We start from the raw sequence: 15934 nt of genomic DNA, 5'->3' as shown, positions 1-15934 counted from the left end.
GCTTAAATTATTTTCAATGTGCATAGCAGCCCCATTATAAAACAATTTCTGGTCTACTGCCATAACCTTCAGGTGATGGCCACATAAGCAATATACTTTTGAGTCACAGAAATCAACACAACTTCATGCATAACTTACCCTTCTCTGTATTTTAATTTCCTTCATTTCTGTCCCTACAGGCTGCTCTTTACAGGTCTGAAGCCAGACATACCTCATGACAGTCTTAGTTTTGCATCTTTCAGTTCTTCTGCCTAAATAAATGTCTGTTTCTCCAGCAGACCAGCTATACTACCATCCTCCAAAGATCTGCTGAGCCAGTTGGTGGACAGACTTTCCTGACCTCTTTAGCTGGCCTTTTACACTACAATGTCACCACTGAATAAATTAGTATTCCTGAATAAAGTAGCTACTACAGTGTATTGGCACTCAAAAGAATACCTGACTCTTTCTTGGCTTTTGTTTTGAGACAGAGTCCCATGTGAGAATTACTCCGCAGCCAGACCTCAGTACACCCAAATCTTTCTCTGTCCTTGCCTGCACACAGTGGATATTGATGTGTGACTGATGGGCTGCTGCCCATGTCCTAGTGGATGACCCCACACTTATGTACATGGTGGCATGTACACCCATGGGTAGCACTAAATGAAGGCAGTGGGACTTTGTAAAACAGCCAGTAAGTTGGGAGGGCGATGTGTTTAGAGAGGCCCAGGACAGTAGGAGAGAGTGGGGGTGAATAGAATCAAGATACATGGTATACATGTATGAAATTTTCAAAATAAAAAAATGCATTTCTGGGCTGGAGAGATGGCTCAGAGGTTAAGAGCACTGACTGCTCTTCCAAAGGTCCTGAGTTCAATTCCCAGCAACCACATGGTGGCTCACAACCATCTGTAATGAGATCTGCTGCCCTCTTCTGGCCTACAGTCATACATGCAGTATATATAATAAATAAATCTTTAAAAAAAAAATCTTTAAAAAAAAAAAAAAAATGCATTTCTATACCCAGTATCATCCCCATTCATGGTAAATCTAAGAATGCAGAACACCAAAATTATTTATAAAATTAAATCTACATTGGGCTTTAGTGTTCTTCAAATTATCTCCAGCTATTACTTTGTCTGTAGGCAGGGTCTATGTAGCCCTGGATGTCCTGGAACTCTGCATTGGGCTTTAGTGTTCTTCAAAGTATTTGCAGCTATTACTTTATTTATTACTTTATTTATTTATTTATTTATATTTATCTGGAGGCAGGGTCTATGTAGCCCTGGATGTCCTGGAACTCACTATGTAGAGTAGCCTGTCTCTGCCTCCCAGTGCTGGCATGAAAAGGTGTGTGTCACCACACCCAGATAGTACACTGAAATAGGGAAACGGAGGCTGAGACAATAGGTGACTTGCTAACACTGAGGTCACAGCCTTTAGTGTTTTAAAAATCAAATCCTCTGCACCATTCCACCTGTTTCATTAAACAAAAAACGGTACAGGAAAGCAAGTGCTAAGAACTCTGATGAAACTGACGGGCGCTGCACGTGACTATGCTATGGTAAGTGTGGAGCAGAATAACCTTGGTCCAGAACCTCAATGAGAAGTGAAGACTGTCTCTCATCTGAAAGGTGAGATAACTAGAAATTAGTACCAAGTACTCACAAGAGTGCATGTATAGCCATAAACAGGAAAGGATTTGTCCATCAAAGACACAGCAGCATGTGACCTGAGGGAGTCTGCATCCAAGTGGAGGCACACCACTTGAACAAATCACTTAATGACACATCTGCACAGAGATGAAGGTAGCTAAAGAATGCTTAGTACATACAGGATACACATTCTGTCCTTGCCTTTCTTCCCAGACAGGAAACTGACAATTAAATCCACTGCAATCAAGATTAAGGTGGTCTAACCACTCACAATACACAGAGCTATTACACAAGAAATATAAACACACACACACACACACACACACACACAATTCTGTGCTAAGAATATGAATGAGTCTATTTACATATTAAATATATTTTACTTAAGATAATACGGAATGGGCTGCATTCCAAACAGGAAAACTGCCACAAAGAAATAGGGTTTTGTTATTGTTGATTTAATTTTTTTCTTGATACAGGGTTTCACTATGTAGCCTTAGTTGGCCTGGAACTAGCCATATAGACCAGGCTGGCCTAAAACTGATAGAGATCTTCTGCCTACCTCTGCCTCCATAATACTGGGAATTAAAGGTATGGGCCACCACACCTACCTAGCAATGAAATGTTTTTTCAAACAAGACTTGGAATTCTAGCACTTAAGGCAGGAGGACTTTAACAAGTTCTAAGCCAGCCTAGGCTATACAATGAGACCATATATGAACCTCCCCCCACCACACACACCAAGAACATCAATGACAATAACACATCCTGTGTCTTAAAAACCAGGGTAATTTCATTCCATCATTATTCAGGTCAGTGCTGCCTCACTAACTGAAAGCACAGTAAGCTACTTAACACATACAGTGCATTAGAAATGCAAAGAGTGTGAATCAGTCATCACAGACAAAAGTGGGAGTTCTGTGATAGTCACTCTTACAGACAATGAAAGAAAACAAAAGGCATGGTATACAGTTCATGGGGAAAGAAAGCACATGAAAAGCTAGCCTTGTAGAAGGACTAACAGAATCGCTAACATAGCAACACTTGAGGCATTTACAGTTAAAGTCGAATTTTTAAAGGATATCACCAAATATACATTTACTTTCCCTTATACCAAAGAGAAGAGTCAAGAATACTAGACACATTGTAATATTCAAAAAACAAAATCTAAGGTCTTCAAAGTTCTAAGACAAACCTGAGAACTCTGACCTTGAAAAATCCAATAAACCATCTGCAATAGTTCCATCAAAAAAAACCAGTAAAGCCCTTAAAACCCAAAGATTGGCTAACTTTAAACATATCAGAGCTATACTATAAATTAATTTTATGATAATAAATTTAACCATTAACAATATATACAGAATGTATCTGTGAAGAATACACAATGGCTCACTCCTGTAATTCCAGTACTTGGGAAAGTGAGGTGAAATTGTCTTGAAGTCAGAGCCAACCTGGACTATAGAGACACTATATCAAAAGACAAAAACAACAACATATATATATGTGTATGTATATATATATACGTGTATATATATACGTGTGTGTGTATATATATATGTATATATACACATATATATGTATATATATACATATATATACACACACACACACACACACATACACATTTGAACTAAGAAAATGCCATTAAACAAAAGACATTTTAAAAAAAATCAATGAAAGTTCAATAGTCAAGAAGCACTTCTGGGATGGAGAGATAGCTCAGAGGTTAAGATCACTGACTGATCTTCCAGAGGCCCTGAGTTCAATTCCCAGCAACCACATGGTGGCTCACAACCATCTGTAATGAGATCTGGTGCCCTCTTCTGGCCTTCAGTCATACATGCTGTATACATAATAAATAAATAAATAAATCTTTAAAAAAAAAAAGCACTTTTAGACTGGACTGGCTACAGGATATTTTTTCTTTTTGAGACAATGTCTCATGTAGTCCATGAGGGCCATTAATTCTATAGCTAAGACTGACCCTGAACTTCTGATCCTCTTGCCCTTCATTCTAAGTGCTGGGTTTAAAGATATACCATTACTGGCTGATGCAGTACTGGGGTCTGAACCCAGGGCATCCTGCACATTGGGCAAGTACTGTTCCTACAGAGCTTATTCTCAGCCCCTGTATTTTTTAAGGATTTTAGGAGAAACTAAATACATTCTTACCACAAATGTTTATGACTATTAACCATACAAATTAAATAACATTTAAAACAAATTAACATCAAAATCTTTCCAGAACTTAGGAACATGAAATAGGCTTGTGGGGTAGTTGGGGGGGGGAGAGAGAAGGAAGGGAGGTGACGGGAGGTGATGGGGAGGAAAACTTGAGCAAGCAAGCAAGGCAGAGAGAGGTGGGGAAATGGTCAACAGGTAAGTGCTTGCCACCTAAGTGTGAGGACTCAAGTCCTTAGTACCCACGTAAAACGCTGGCGTGTAAAGCACAGTGGCACGCATCTGTAATACATATAGCATGAGGTGGGGTGGGGTAGAGAATTCCTGAACCTTAGGAAGAGCCAGGCGGATCTCTGTGAGTTCGAGGCCAGCCTGGGCTACCAAGTGAGCTCCAGGAAAGGCGCAAAGCTACACAGAGAAACCCTGTCTCAAAAAACAACAACAAAAAAAAAAAAAAAGAGAGAGAGAATTCCTGAACCTCGCTGGCTAACTAGTCTAGCCAACCCTGTGAACTCAGTTCAGTGAAAGACCCTGTTTCAAAGAAAGAAAAAAAAAGTGAAAATAAGGAAGACACCTGACATCAACCTCTGGCCTCTACATGCTGTAAGAACACACACTCACCACACACACATATATACCATGCACACACATTTCTGCTAAGTATACAATGGTAGAATTAAAAATATCATCATCAAGAAGATTAAGAGAAAATCAAGACTTCCTTTTGGAAAGAGATTCTGGGTAAAGACAGATCAGTATCAAAAACCCTACCAAGACCACATGACTACAAGCCCAGCACGGTGTCATACTCCTGAAGTCCCTGTCCCCAGGAGGTGAAGGCTGGAGAAGCGTGCTTGGGGCAGCTTGAGCAGCTACCAAAAGGCCCTCTCAAGACACAACCGAACTGTGACCACGTCTACATCCTACAGGAAGTGAACACAAACTCCAGTAGTAAGATCTCAAGCATTACAAAAGTGCATTATAATAAAGTTAAATAATGACACAGGAGTACAAAAAGGGACTCCACTAATAAGAGAAAACAAATTTAATAAAATACCATTCTCAATCATCCAGGAAGGGAAACCCCATAGATTTTAATGGTTTATAAAAACTTGTTAATTATGAAGAAAAAAAAAAGATTTGCATTCAATACAGTAATCAACATTCACTTACTGATAACTTCCTCCTTTAAATTTTAAGTGAAAAGAACTGACTAGTTGTATGTGCACTAAAAACCATACAGAATGAATCTGACCAACCAAATGACATGCATAAGATATATCCACAGTAACAATCAGTTATTGGTCTAGCCACCAACATTAAGTACATCAGGGTAAATTTCAAAAACAGGGGAACTAGACAGTGCAAAACTGGGGCAAAATATGCCTCACATTGAAGAAAGAAAAGTTATCTGTTATTGCAATCTTCTACTTCTAAAATGATCTAACCCATAATATTTCAAGCCTTCAGCAGAATCCCAGTTAACTATACCTTCAAGAATGATGAATGTGTTGCTAACCTTTATGTTCACCCTTATCAGTCTCCGAATTGTGAGCGGGAATTCTGGACATTGTCTTTTCAACCTCCTTGCTTACAATACCTGAGAGGTATATATCCTGGATGTATATATCAGGCCCTTAAGGACATTATCAATCAGGTCACTTAGGTATAATGCAGTAAAGTAGCCTGAAAGAATATATACTGCCCTCAAAATGGCATTTTGAAGGCTAAGTAAATAAATGCAATTATACTGAGAAAGAAGCTGCCAGTTTAAAAAGGGAAACAAACAAAACCAATTATACTGACAAGGAAGCTGCCACAGACTACTATATATGAGTACACAGTGCCATCAACTTTACTGTTTAAAATGTCCTTGCTTCTTCTATCCCAGTACACACAGCCATTACGCACATATAAGTTGTTTTACTATGGCTATGAACGAGGTTAGATGTGAGACAAATGGTTCAATCAGAAAATCTAGAACATGCAAAGAAAAAAGAGTTACGTTTATGTCTAGAAACAGAGCCAATCACTAAAACCTAAAAAGAACTGTGACATTAATTAAATAGAGGGAGATTTATTCTATAACCTTCTGAAATTAGTAACAGTGCTATAAAGAAAACAAATAAGCATTCAGAAGTACATTTAAATAGTGCAATTGTACAGATAATAAAGATAATAAACTAAGTAAATCACTGTACAGAAGTCACATAAATACCACATCAAAGGTTAGGTCTTAAACAGAAGAGTGAAATTTAAAAAGGCACTTTATATAACAATAAATGGAAATAGTATTTCTCTATACATAGTAACTACAAAAAACATATTGTCTTCAAATACATCTTATGTCTAGTCAAGAAATGACATTTTGAAGGAAAAGATCACTAAACACATCTCTTTTGAAAAAACCAAATCATTAAACTTTTGAGTATTCCAAGGTGTCTAAAAAAAGCTAGTGATATTCTCACTCAGAAGTCAACCTAACAGGAAATTCTGTTGCAGGTTCTGCACATGGCAGACACAATCTAAATGTTTATCTGGTTAAACCTAAATGCTATATTCTACTGGACTGTCTACTGGGGTTGTCAAGACCAAGTACCAACTTTTACTTTTATAACACCATCATCATCATTCAAGTATGCCAGAGGTTTAAAATAAAAAACAATTAAAATTAAAAAAAAAGATAAGCAGGTGAGGGATGCTGGAATAGTTCTGAGTCGAGTAGCTATAGCTCAGAGTGCTCCCACCCTACCATACTCTGTCCACAAATGACTCCACTGCCAAACACTTCCCTTAGCTTGTCTGTCTGATCACCAATCTGGTGATTTACTGACATTTTCACTTCCAGGAAAACTGAATTCTCTGGAGTTGCTTGGGCTTACCAATAAGTGGTTCAAGCAACGTTACTTTTACCTCATTAATAAATAATATCAACATGTCAGATGAAGGTAGGGCTGTCCTGAAATTTAAGAGTGTATAATAATGTGAAAATTATTAAAGTGCTAAATTTTATGTGCTTTTTTTGCTTGCCGTCTACTAAAATTTAAAGCAGGGACGGGCACAAATAAATTAGGTGAAAATGCCAAAACAGTTTCAAAGAATTCATCTTCAAGCATTATTAATTTTTGTTTCGTTTTGAACATCAGGAGTATCTCATAAATCGTATGTGATATATAGCATCTAATTCAGGGCAAGATGGAAAAGAAGGAACAATTTGAAGCAGCCTCAACTAGTCAGAAATGTGTGCACCTTTCCCCAGTGAAGTCTGAGTGGCTACTCCTTTCTCAGAAGACACTGCACTGCTACCGGTCCGAGCTTAAGCCTACTACCCCTTCGAAGAGCATTCATTATAAGCTACAAAAGTCTGTTTTTCTGGAGTTCATCCGAGAGACACCTTAGAGAGCCCCGGTACGAACCTAAGGAAGTCAAAGCAAAGTTTTGTTGATCACACAGAAAAATAAGGTAAATATTAACCATAGATACAATCTTGTTAAATTTGCTAAATGATCATGATAACTAGTTCAGGTTTAGTCTACAAAGAAAACAAATGGGACCAATACAGTACCCTAAAATTATCTGACAAAGTAACTTCTTCCAAGTTGGGAAATCCGTGCCTTCAATCTATACGGCACAAATGAAAAGCAGCAGCCGGGCATGGTGGCACATGCCTTTATTTCCAGTACTCTGGAGGCAGAGCCAAGCAGATCTATGGGTCCAAGGCCAGCCTGGTCTACATATCAAGTTCCAGGTCAGCTAGGTCTATGTAGTGAGACCTTGTCTCAAAAACAAGAGGAAGAAATGTAGATTAAGCAGAGTGCTGAATATGGGTATGAATGAAGGAATGAGTTGTCTAATGAATTACAAAAAGGTGAGCATCACAGAAAATGTCAACCATTATGATGCAAGAATCATGGTAAGAAACAGAAACCACATAAGTTCTTAAGACAGTGCTATATTCCACTAATAGTATACCTAAAACATTTTGATCAAGCAGATTAAAAATTAAGAAAAAGCAGATGTTTGAATAACCAAGAAGTTACATAATTACATTTTGAGAAAAAATTATTTTTTTGGCTGCCAAGTCACATCAGGTGAAGTGTTCAGACCTCCTCAAACTTGACACTTTTTCTACTTTAAAAGTCATGCTGTGAAGAGAAGAACACAGGGGCTGGTATATTATACAGCCATTGCCTTGAGATTAAAGATGACACTGTGGGACACTAACATAACTGAGGTATTTGCTGCCAGCTCCAGAAAGATGGAGATTCATTATTGGGAGCAAAATATAAATCATCTCTTAGTAACAGTTAGTCCAGTTGGATTACATGACAAATTAACCAAGTTAATCAAGAATATGTCACTGAAGTCTTGATTCCAACCTTTCAAGAATTCAATAAGAAGTTATTATCTAGATATCCAGAAACAGCTGTGTATCTTGAAAACACCCAGTCACACTTTACATCTCAAGGATTTCTCAACGAAGTCTACACTAATGACATCCCTCTTTATTTCAAGAGAGAACAGATTGTCAGGCATGTTTGGAATTCTTGCTCTTAAAAGAGTTCAGATTTGCATGCCTGGATGATGGGAATAATATTTTGTATTTCCAGGGCCATGATGATGCATTTGTCTATTGTACTGAGAATGTAACGTACTACCAAGCTCAAAAGAATCAACGGCTTTGAAGACAAGTTTAAGAAGGCCATCTCATTGAAAGGCCCACCTTAGAGAGACTGTGATGCCCGAGTCTCGCGGGTGGTTGATATAAGAGCTTGGTAAGTCATGGACTACTAGGATTGAGGGCTAAGGAAGCTATCTCACATGCAGCGTTATGAGTAGTGATGGTGTGGTAGCCATCATAGTCAGGATGAAGATAGTTTAACTTTTCTACAATGATGTTACAGGTAGGAAAATATTTTTTCCATTTTGAGTCCAAAGTAGACCTGTGACATTTAATCATCCCAGTTAGAAGTAAACTGGATTTGGCAAAATTTTTAATGAATTCCAGCAGACATAGCTTCATGGCTAGTTCTGAAGTCTCACAGAGCTTGATAATAGTATGAACTATGGTGAGCTGATCATCTTAACATAGGGATTGTAACAAATCTACCACTTTTTGATGACCCATCAAGCTGAAGCCCAAAGTTCCAGAAGCATTGATGATCTAAAAATGAAGGTTTTTACACTTTAGTCTTAGTAAACACTGATCTAGTAGCAAATTGTTTCCAGATCCAAAATCTGCCAGTCCTCAGTTTACCAACAAGATTTTCCTGAGGCATGAATCTACATATTTTCCTTTAATTCCAGAAGATTCAGATTCCTGAGTACCCTTCTCTGGACTTATTTTGGAACAAAAATAATGGGCAAACCTCTGTCCAATACTCCTTAGAGCAAAGTCTCCATTTGGCCAATAAAGCTTAAGTCTTTTTAGTATATACTTCATTCCAAAAGTCTAGAACTCAAACATCAGCTGTGATTATTCCAGACATGCACTCATTTTCTGAGATGACCCCCAATCTGGGGAAGAACAGGTAAAATAGGATCTTGGAAGGCTAATCTGCTAAACATCCAGAGTATTAATTTTTATACCCATGTCGCTCTGGAGAGTCTCCCTTTTTTCTGTATCTATAAGGGTGATTCCGGGGTTTGTACCAATCCCCTTTGGAGTACCCTCTGTTGTGATAATGTGCTTTCTGATCATGACTATAAAAGTATCGATGCTGAGTATAGTATTTATTGTGATCTTTATAATCATTTTCTTTAATACTATTGTCTTCTGCAACAATAGCATTCACATCTTGTCCAAAAAGAGATGTACCATCAAAGGGCAAGTGTAAGATCTTCTCCTGGGTTTTCTTAGTGAGAGATGTGAGTCGAAGCCAGGCTTGTCTTCTATAGTCTACTGCCATGGCCATAACTCTGACTACAGAGTCCATTATGTCCCTGGTGGTACAAAGCTGCCAAAGTCCTGCATCCATGCCATCAGATATTATACACCTTGCTTTTCCACGGTCAAACTCTGGATCATGGACCAGATCTTCCATGTCTTCCCAGAGTTTACGCTGATACTGAGTCATATAGGCCATATAGCTGGCAGCTCGGGCTGCAATGGAAGCAGCGTGATAGAACCTACAGCCCATGACTTCCATTTCCTTTGAGGTAGAGTCTAAAGGAGATGTCGTGTTTCCTCTTTTGCTATGTTCTAGTACATCTATAATGGGTCCCTCAGCTGGTGGATTTGGCTGGAAAGGAGATGTGTCCTTGGCCACAGGATATACCCTGTGTCCCATGAAGGAAGAAGGATGGCAATCAGCAGGGTCTTTAAAAACTTCAGTGGTGGCAATTCTCAAAAGTGGATGCAAGGGAGGAACCAAACGTTTTTTAGAGGTCATCCAATCAGGCTTTCCCTCACATGTGTCGGCTTCAGACTGTAATGTCACCCTCTTTATAACACCTCTTTGTTCCATTCTCTTCAAGAGACCTGTGAAACTTGACTGCATGGGGTCAGCTGGCTGCCCTTTGTCATCAGCTGATGGAGACTTGCAGTCAACCTCTTCTTCAACTGTGGATAAACTGTCCTCCTTAGAGGTGGAGATATCCCAAGGAACAGACGAGTTCTCACTTGGCCTAGAATGATGAAATCTAAAACAACTCCTGGACTGCAGATCACGTATGACTCGGGACATCTCAGCCACTTGTGTCTGGAGATACAGGATGGCATCCTGTCCATTCTGTGAAGCTGAAGACATCGTGATAGGTAAATCTTCTTTGACCTCAGAAAAAGCCAAAGACTCTTGGGGGACCAGAAGTGATGATGAAGGCAGAGTCTGATAATTTTGTGATTTAAGTGTCTCTGTTTCAGAGATATTAGTATCTGAATTATTTTGATCATTTTTCTGGTTCTCCAATTGGTTCTCAACAGAAGAGGGTTGAGAAACTATTCTTTGCGGACTGTTGGCACAACTCCCAGAGGAGGAGCTGCTGTCTCCAATGGGAAGAGGAACACTGCAGCTAGAGCACATTTCTGGGCGATGATTCTCAGAGGGTGGCACCTTAGATTCAGGCATTCTCTGGGTTATCCACATGAACAAGAAAACCAAGGAAGAAAAAAAATATGCTTTTAATATGTTAACTTTCAAGTGCAGAGATGCATGTCCAGTAAGTAGAATTCAAATTTTATATTATTATAAATAAGAATGACAGAAACAATCCACTTTAGGTCGGCAAAGGATAACAGAAGCCAAATGCACAGATTCATTACCCTCAACCCCATAAAAATTATAAACAATGTTGAACATAAAGAAAAAAATCATTATTAAAAATAAAATCATTTTGGAACTGGGAGATGGTTCAGTGTGTAAAGTGCTTGTCACAAATATGAGGGCCTGAGTTTAGATGCCAGGTACCCACATAAAAGCAAGGCACACAACTGGACATCTGTAATTCTAGCATTGGGGAGATGGACACAGGCAAATCCCAATTTTATTAGCCAGACAGTTTAGGCAATCAGTGAGCTCCAGGTTCAATGAGAGCTCCTCAAAAATAAAGTAAAAATAAGTAAGGTAGAAAGCAACTGAAGAAGACCCCTGATGTTAGCCTCTGGCCTTCATATGCACACATGTGCACCTGCACATACATTTGCACACATCCATACAAACATGCACACAAACCAAACTTCTGTTTGTTTTGATCTTTTGATCAAACTTTTGATCTGCTGCTTGATCCCAGGCTAAGATAAGATGCTGTAGTAAGGCCACTTGTAATAACAACTAATAAAAGAAAAAAATCTGTTCAATATATAAAAGGCAGCAAGTGGAAGATAACAATGGCACAGAACACTTGAACAAAGTTCTACTGAAGTGGAAAAGAACAAACTTTTAAACCTCCCTCAAGTGGGGCCATTTTAAATCTTCTTAAAACTGTTACTAACTCCCCATGAATAGCCTTCCAGTTGTACATTTCTACTTTACAGCTTAGAGTTTGTAGGAACTTACATATTTGTTACTTCACTTCATCCTCACAACAACCCTGTGAGGTAGGACTTATTCTCATTTGAATTGCAAAAACCAAAATAAAGAAAGCAACACAACCAACACTAAGGTTAAGACGAAGTGAAAAAAAATCTCAAACTGAGCCATTCTGACCACAGATCCAAGTCTCAAGTCCCTATAAAATATAACAAGAAGGTCCTGGCCACCATAAGCAAGCAAGAGCCAGGAATTCTCTAATCCATCAAGAAAAGTTCGTCAACCGAAATTTGGGCTAAGTGAGTAACAAATGGAAGCCAACATAGTCATGAAGGGCTCAAGGAATCCAAATCTCAGAGTAAGGCATTGCTTTAAAGGTCAACCCTACAATTAGCAAGTCACATGTACCACTTCTAAGAACAGGAGAGAGAAAAAGATATAAGGAGAGAAGACTGGAATCGTTCATCAGTTATACGTCTCCACATTCCATTTCCTAAAGGATCTTCATACACACTTTCTCCCAAGATAAATTTTCTGTGGCCACATAGTTCAAAAAGTAAAGAATTCAGTTGTACCAGATGAGAGTTATAAGAAAGGGGGGGAGAAGGGAGTAAGCAAAAAGCTTGTGGTTTTTAATGATATTTCCCTTTTCTCAGTCCTTAGGCTCCAGCGTTAAGTTTCCTGCAAACTTAAGGAAGAGCTGACAGAAGTAAAAGACTCCTTGAACTACCTCTGCTGGCCCACCCTAAGAGAAATGAGCCTTTTAGAGCACTGATGCTCTTAAACACAGCTGTTAGTGCTTTCCGCACTTTTCAGGAAAAAAAACTCTTTAACTGACACAAGTGAACGTTTAAATCAAATGTAATATACTTACATCACTATGAGAGGTACTAGGCTCTTCATCATCACTGCTGACCAGATCAATATATTCAAGAACAGGTCTTAATGGTCCTTCCTATAAAAGGAATTGAGAAAATTCATATCATGAACATCATTTAAACCAAACCAGCATTTTAAACAATGTTCTTTGTTGGGACTGGATCTAAAAGGAAGACATATGAGGAGCAAGAAAAAACAATGAACAAAAGTAAACTATTCAGAGTCCTTTTTTTTTTTTTTTAAGTTGACTGAGCTAGGCATGATGCCTATAGTACATGCCTATAGTGCTAGGCAGTTTAAAACCTGGGCAGGAGAACTACAAGTTTTAGACCAGCTGGGCTACTGCGCAGCAAGTTCCAGACCACCCTTTTTTTTTTTTTTTTATGAGACAGGGTTTCTCTGTGTAGCTTTGTGCCTTTCCTGGAACTCACTTGGTAGCCCAGGCTGGCCTCGAACTCACAGAGATCCGCCTGCCTCTGCCTCCTGAGTGCTGGGATTAAAGGCGTGTGCCACCACCGCCCGGTTCCAGACCACCTTTTAAAAATAAAAAAAGGTCCCTAAAAGTTAGAACCTAAATCCCCAGGGACACAGATACTACAACCCAGAGCATTTCATCTTGGATGAGTATCAACAGTTTATTAAGATATCCAAGTTTGTGAACACCAGAGTATACAGCACAAAACATGGAGCTCTTTGACCAATAACTTAGCTTCATTTCCCTAAACTTAAGAGACTAAAACAGCAAACCTAGATACTTCTCCAATCTTCTTCCTATTTTTATGTCAGGTTTAAAAACTTAGATCTCAATTCTATAGGCAAAAAGGAATTAATAAATAACATTATAATAGAAATAACATATTAATATAGGAATACCACAGACGAATATGAAAAACAGGAAAGCAAGATAATGAGTACAGACACATAATAATGTGTAATTAATACTGGTGATGGTAAAAAGGGTGAAGTATACCTACCTAAGAGAATTGGGATACAATGGACAAAAAAAATAGATGAGAAAATTCAGATCTTATCCCAAAGAGCCAAAACCAAACAAACAAAAAAGAAAATCAAGAACTCAAATAAGCTCAAGCGGCCAGAAGATCACTAATATACTAATGCCAGCATTGCAGATGTGCACAAAGGTGCCTGGCCAACAACTGGACATGCAGACCTGTAATATCAGCTATGAACACTTGGGAGTGAGATCTGGGAGTTGCCCCCACCCCTAGAAGACTACTAAACTCTTTTTATTTATTTATTTATTTATTTATTTATTTATTTATTTATTTATTTATTATGTATACAGCATATTTGCCTGCAAGGCCAGAAGAGGGCGCCAGATCTCATTACAGATGGTTGTGAGCCACCATGTGGTTGCTGGGAATTGAACTCAGGACCTTTGGAAGAGAAAGTGGTGCTCTTAACCTCTGAGCCATCTCTCCAGCCCCACTACTAAACTCTTAACTAAACAGAAATGATTGCAGACCAATGAAAAGTCATCAGTGCTGCATGTGGGCAAAAACACCGAGCACCAAGACTGTAGTATACTAACTATGTCGTCTTACTTACTGCAGTCTTCCAAACACAGTCAAGAGAGATTTTTGAAAGAGAAATGCTAAATAAAGCAGCAGGCACATAAACAATACAGTAAAAGGCAAAGAAAGCAACGTAAATACAAACAAAAAATGTCTAAAATCTTAGGTATGACGAGTATATGCCTATTTTGTCAACCCTGGGGGTTAGTGCAGAAGTTCAGGGCCAGACTGGGCTAGGAAGTGAGAACTTGTCTCAAAACTTTAAAATCTAATACATTGTGTAATGGGGGGGGGGGGGGGTGTTATAGGAGAAAAGCACAACCTATGTTAAGAGTTCGTAGACTGAAGAAAACAAAGATTATTGTAGACAGAAGGTAAGACCATCAAGTTCAAGATTCTCTTCTTCCATTGTTTGCTTTTTTTCTTAGGTTTTAATAAACCATAAAATTACCATCCTTCTGGAGAGTGATCCAGACATCAAGATAAAACCAGTGAGCAAAACTGTAAAACCATGAAATGTAATAAAGGAACTGGAATTTTTACTCAAGCTGTTAAGATGAACATTTGTTCAAGAGGGAAAAAGAAAAGAAAAAAAAATAGCACAAATCACATGGGCAACAGAGCTGTATCATCTACATTAAGACTACAGCCTACCCTTGATACTGATATTGTCCAATCATTTGGTCATATGTTCTACTCAAGAAGAAAGTAGGAAGATGAAAATATATATCCTTTTACCATTCATATTATAGTTTGGATTCTTTAAGCAATATTATCAAACTGTATTATTATATTCTACTTTCTGGCTTATTTGTTTCTGACACAAGGTCTATGTAGTCTGGGCTGGCCTGGAACTTTTTTATGCAGTTCATTCTGGCCTCAAATTCAGTCCCCTTAGCCTCCTAAGGGAAATTGGTCTTGGCACACACCTATAATCACAGCATAGAGAGGCAGGATAATTAGTTCTAGGCTAGCCTTGCCTGGAACTGCAGGCCAGCTGGACACAACAAAATCATCTCAAGAAAACAAAAATGAGCTGGGCATGTGCAGCACAGGCCTGTAATACAGGACAACTGCTACAAGTTCAAGGCCAGGATTAAAATGTAGTTTGTAAGCAACTGGCAGTGCAACCTGGTAGTGGAGAGTTTAACATGCACAAGGCCCTGAGGTTCAACCCCCAGCACTAGAGGAAATAAAAAGACTTAAGTCAGGTGTGGTAGTATACATCGAAAATCCCAGCACTCAGGAGGCAGAGGAAAGAGGGTTATTAAGTTCCCAAGACCAACCCAGGCAAAATGTTGGCTCAAATATAAAAAATTTAACAATTCTTAAAACATAGCTAAAGATACACAGGACGGCCAAAAACAAGAACAGATAGATAAAGCAAGAGACTATCAGAACTTTACTACTAAATCCATGATATGCAACTGTTGTTAAACTAGAAAAAATAATTTCATATGATTTACAGTAATTAAGACAAAATAATGAAAAATAACCAGGACAAAAGAAAACAAAACAGGGGGAAAGTTTACTCATGCAACTAATCAGTGATGTACAAGGGACAGAATGAGACAAGAATGTGATGATTAGTTTTGGCTTTTACTTGACAGGACTGTGAAGACCCACCCCTACTCTGAGCAGACCACCCACGGCTGGTAAAAGAGAGGAGAATTTCTGCTTCCTGCCTGTAGACACATGACCATATTCCTGTCACCATGTGTTCCTCTCTACTGTGGAC

The 15934-nt window shown here is 38.6% G+C and overlaps 1 protein-coding gene across 7 annotated transcripts in view; it reads right to left on the bottom strand.

Annotated features, from left to right (window-relative positions):
• Window positions 1–15934, bottom strand: part of Znf451 (zinc finger protein 451) — a 64342-nt gene that overhangs the window by 41236 nt on the left and 7172 nt on the right. For 6 of the 7 annotated variants that reach the window (XM_028865380.2, XM_028865382.2, XM_028865379.2 and 3 more), the window contains exon 3: window positions 12657–12737. In XM_028865380.2, coding sequence (XP_028721213.1) covers window positions 12657–12737 — 81 coding nt within the window. Of the gene's footprint in view, window positions 1–7539; window positions 10886–12656; window positions 12738–15934 lie in introns of those variants that run through there. The other variant, XM_028865383.2, reaches the window with a different exon arrangement.

The sequence above is a fragment of the Peromyscus leucopus genome, chromosome 16_21, assembly GCF_004664715.2.
Source record: "Peromyscus leucopus breed LL Stock chromosome 16_21, UCI_PerLeu_2.1, whole genome shotgun sequence".
NCBI lineage: Eukaryota > Metazoa > Chordata > Mammalia > Rodentia > Cricetidae > Peromyscus > Peromyscus leucopus.
This window is presented reverse-complemented; position numbering and strand designations above follow the sequence as displayed.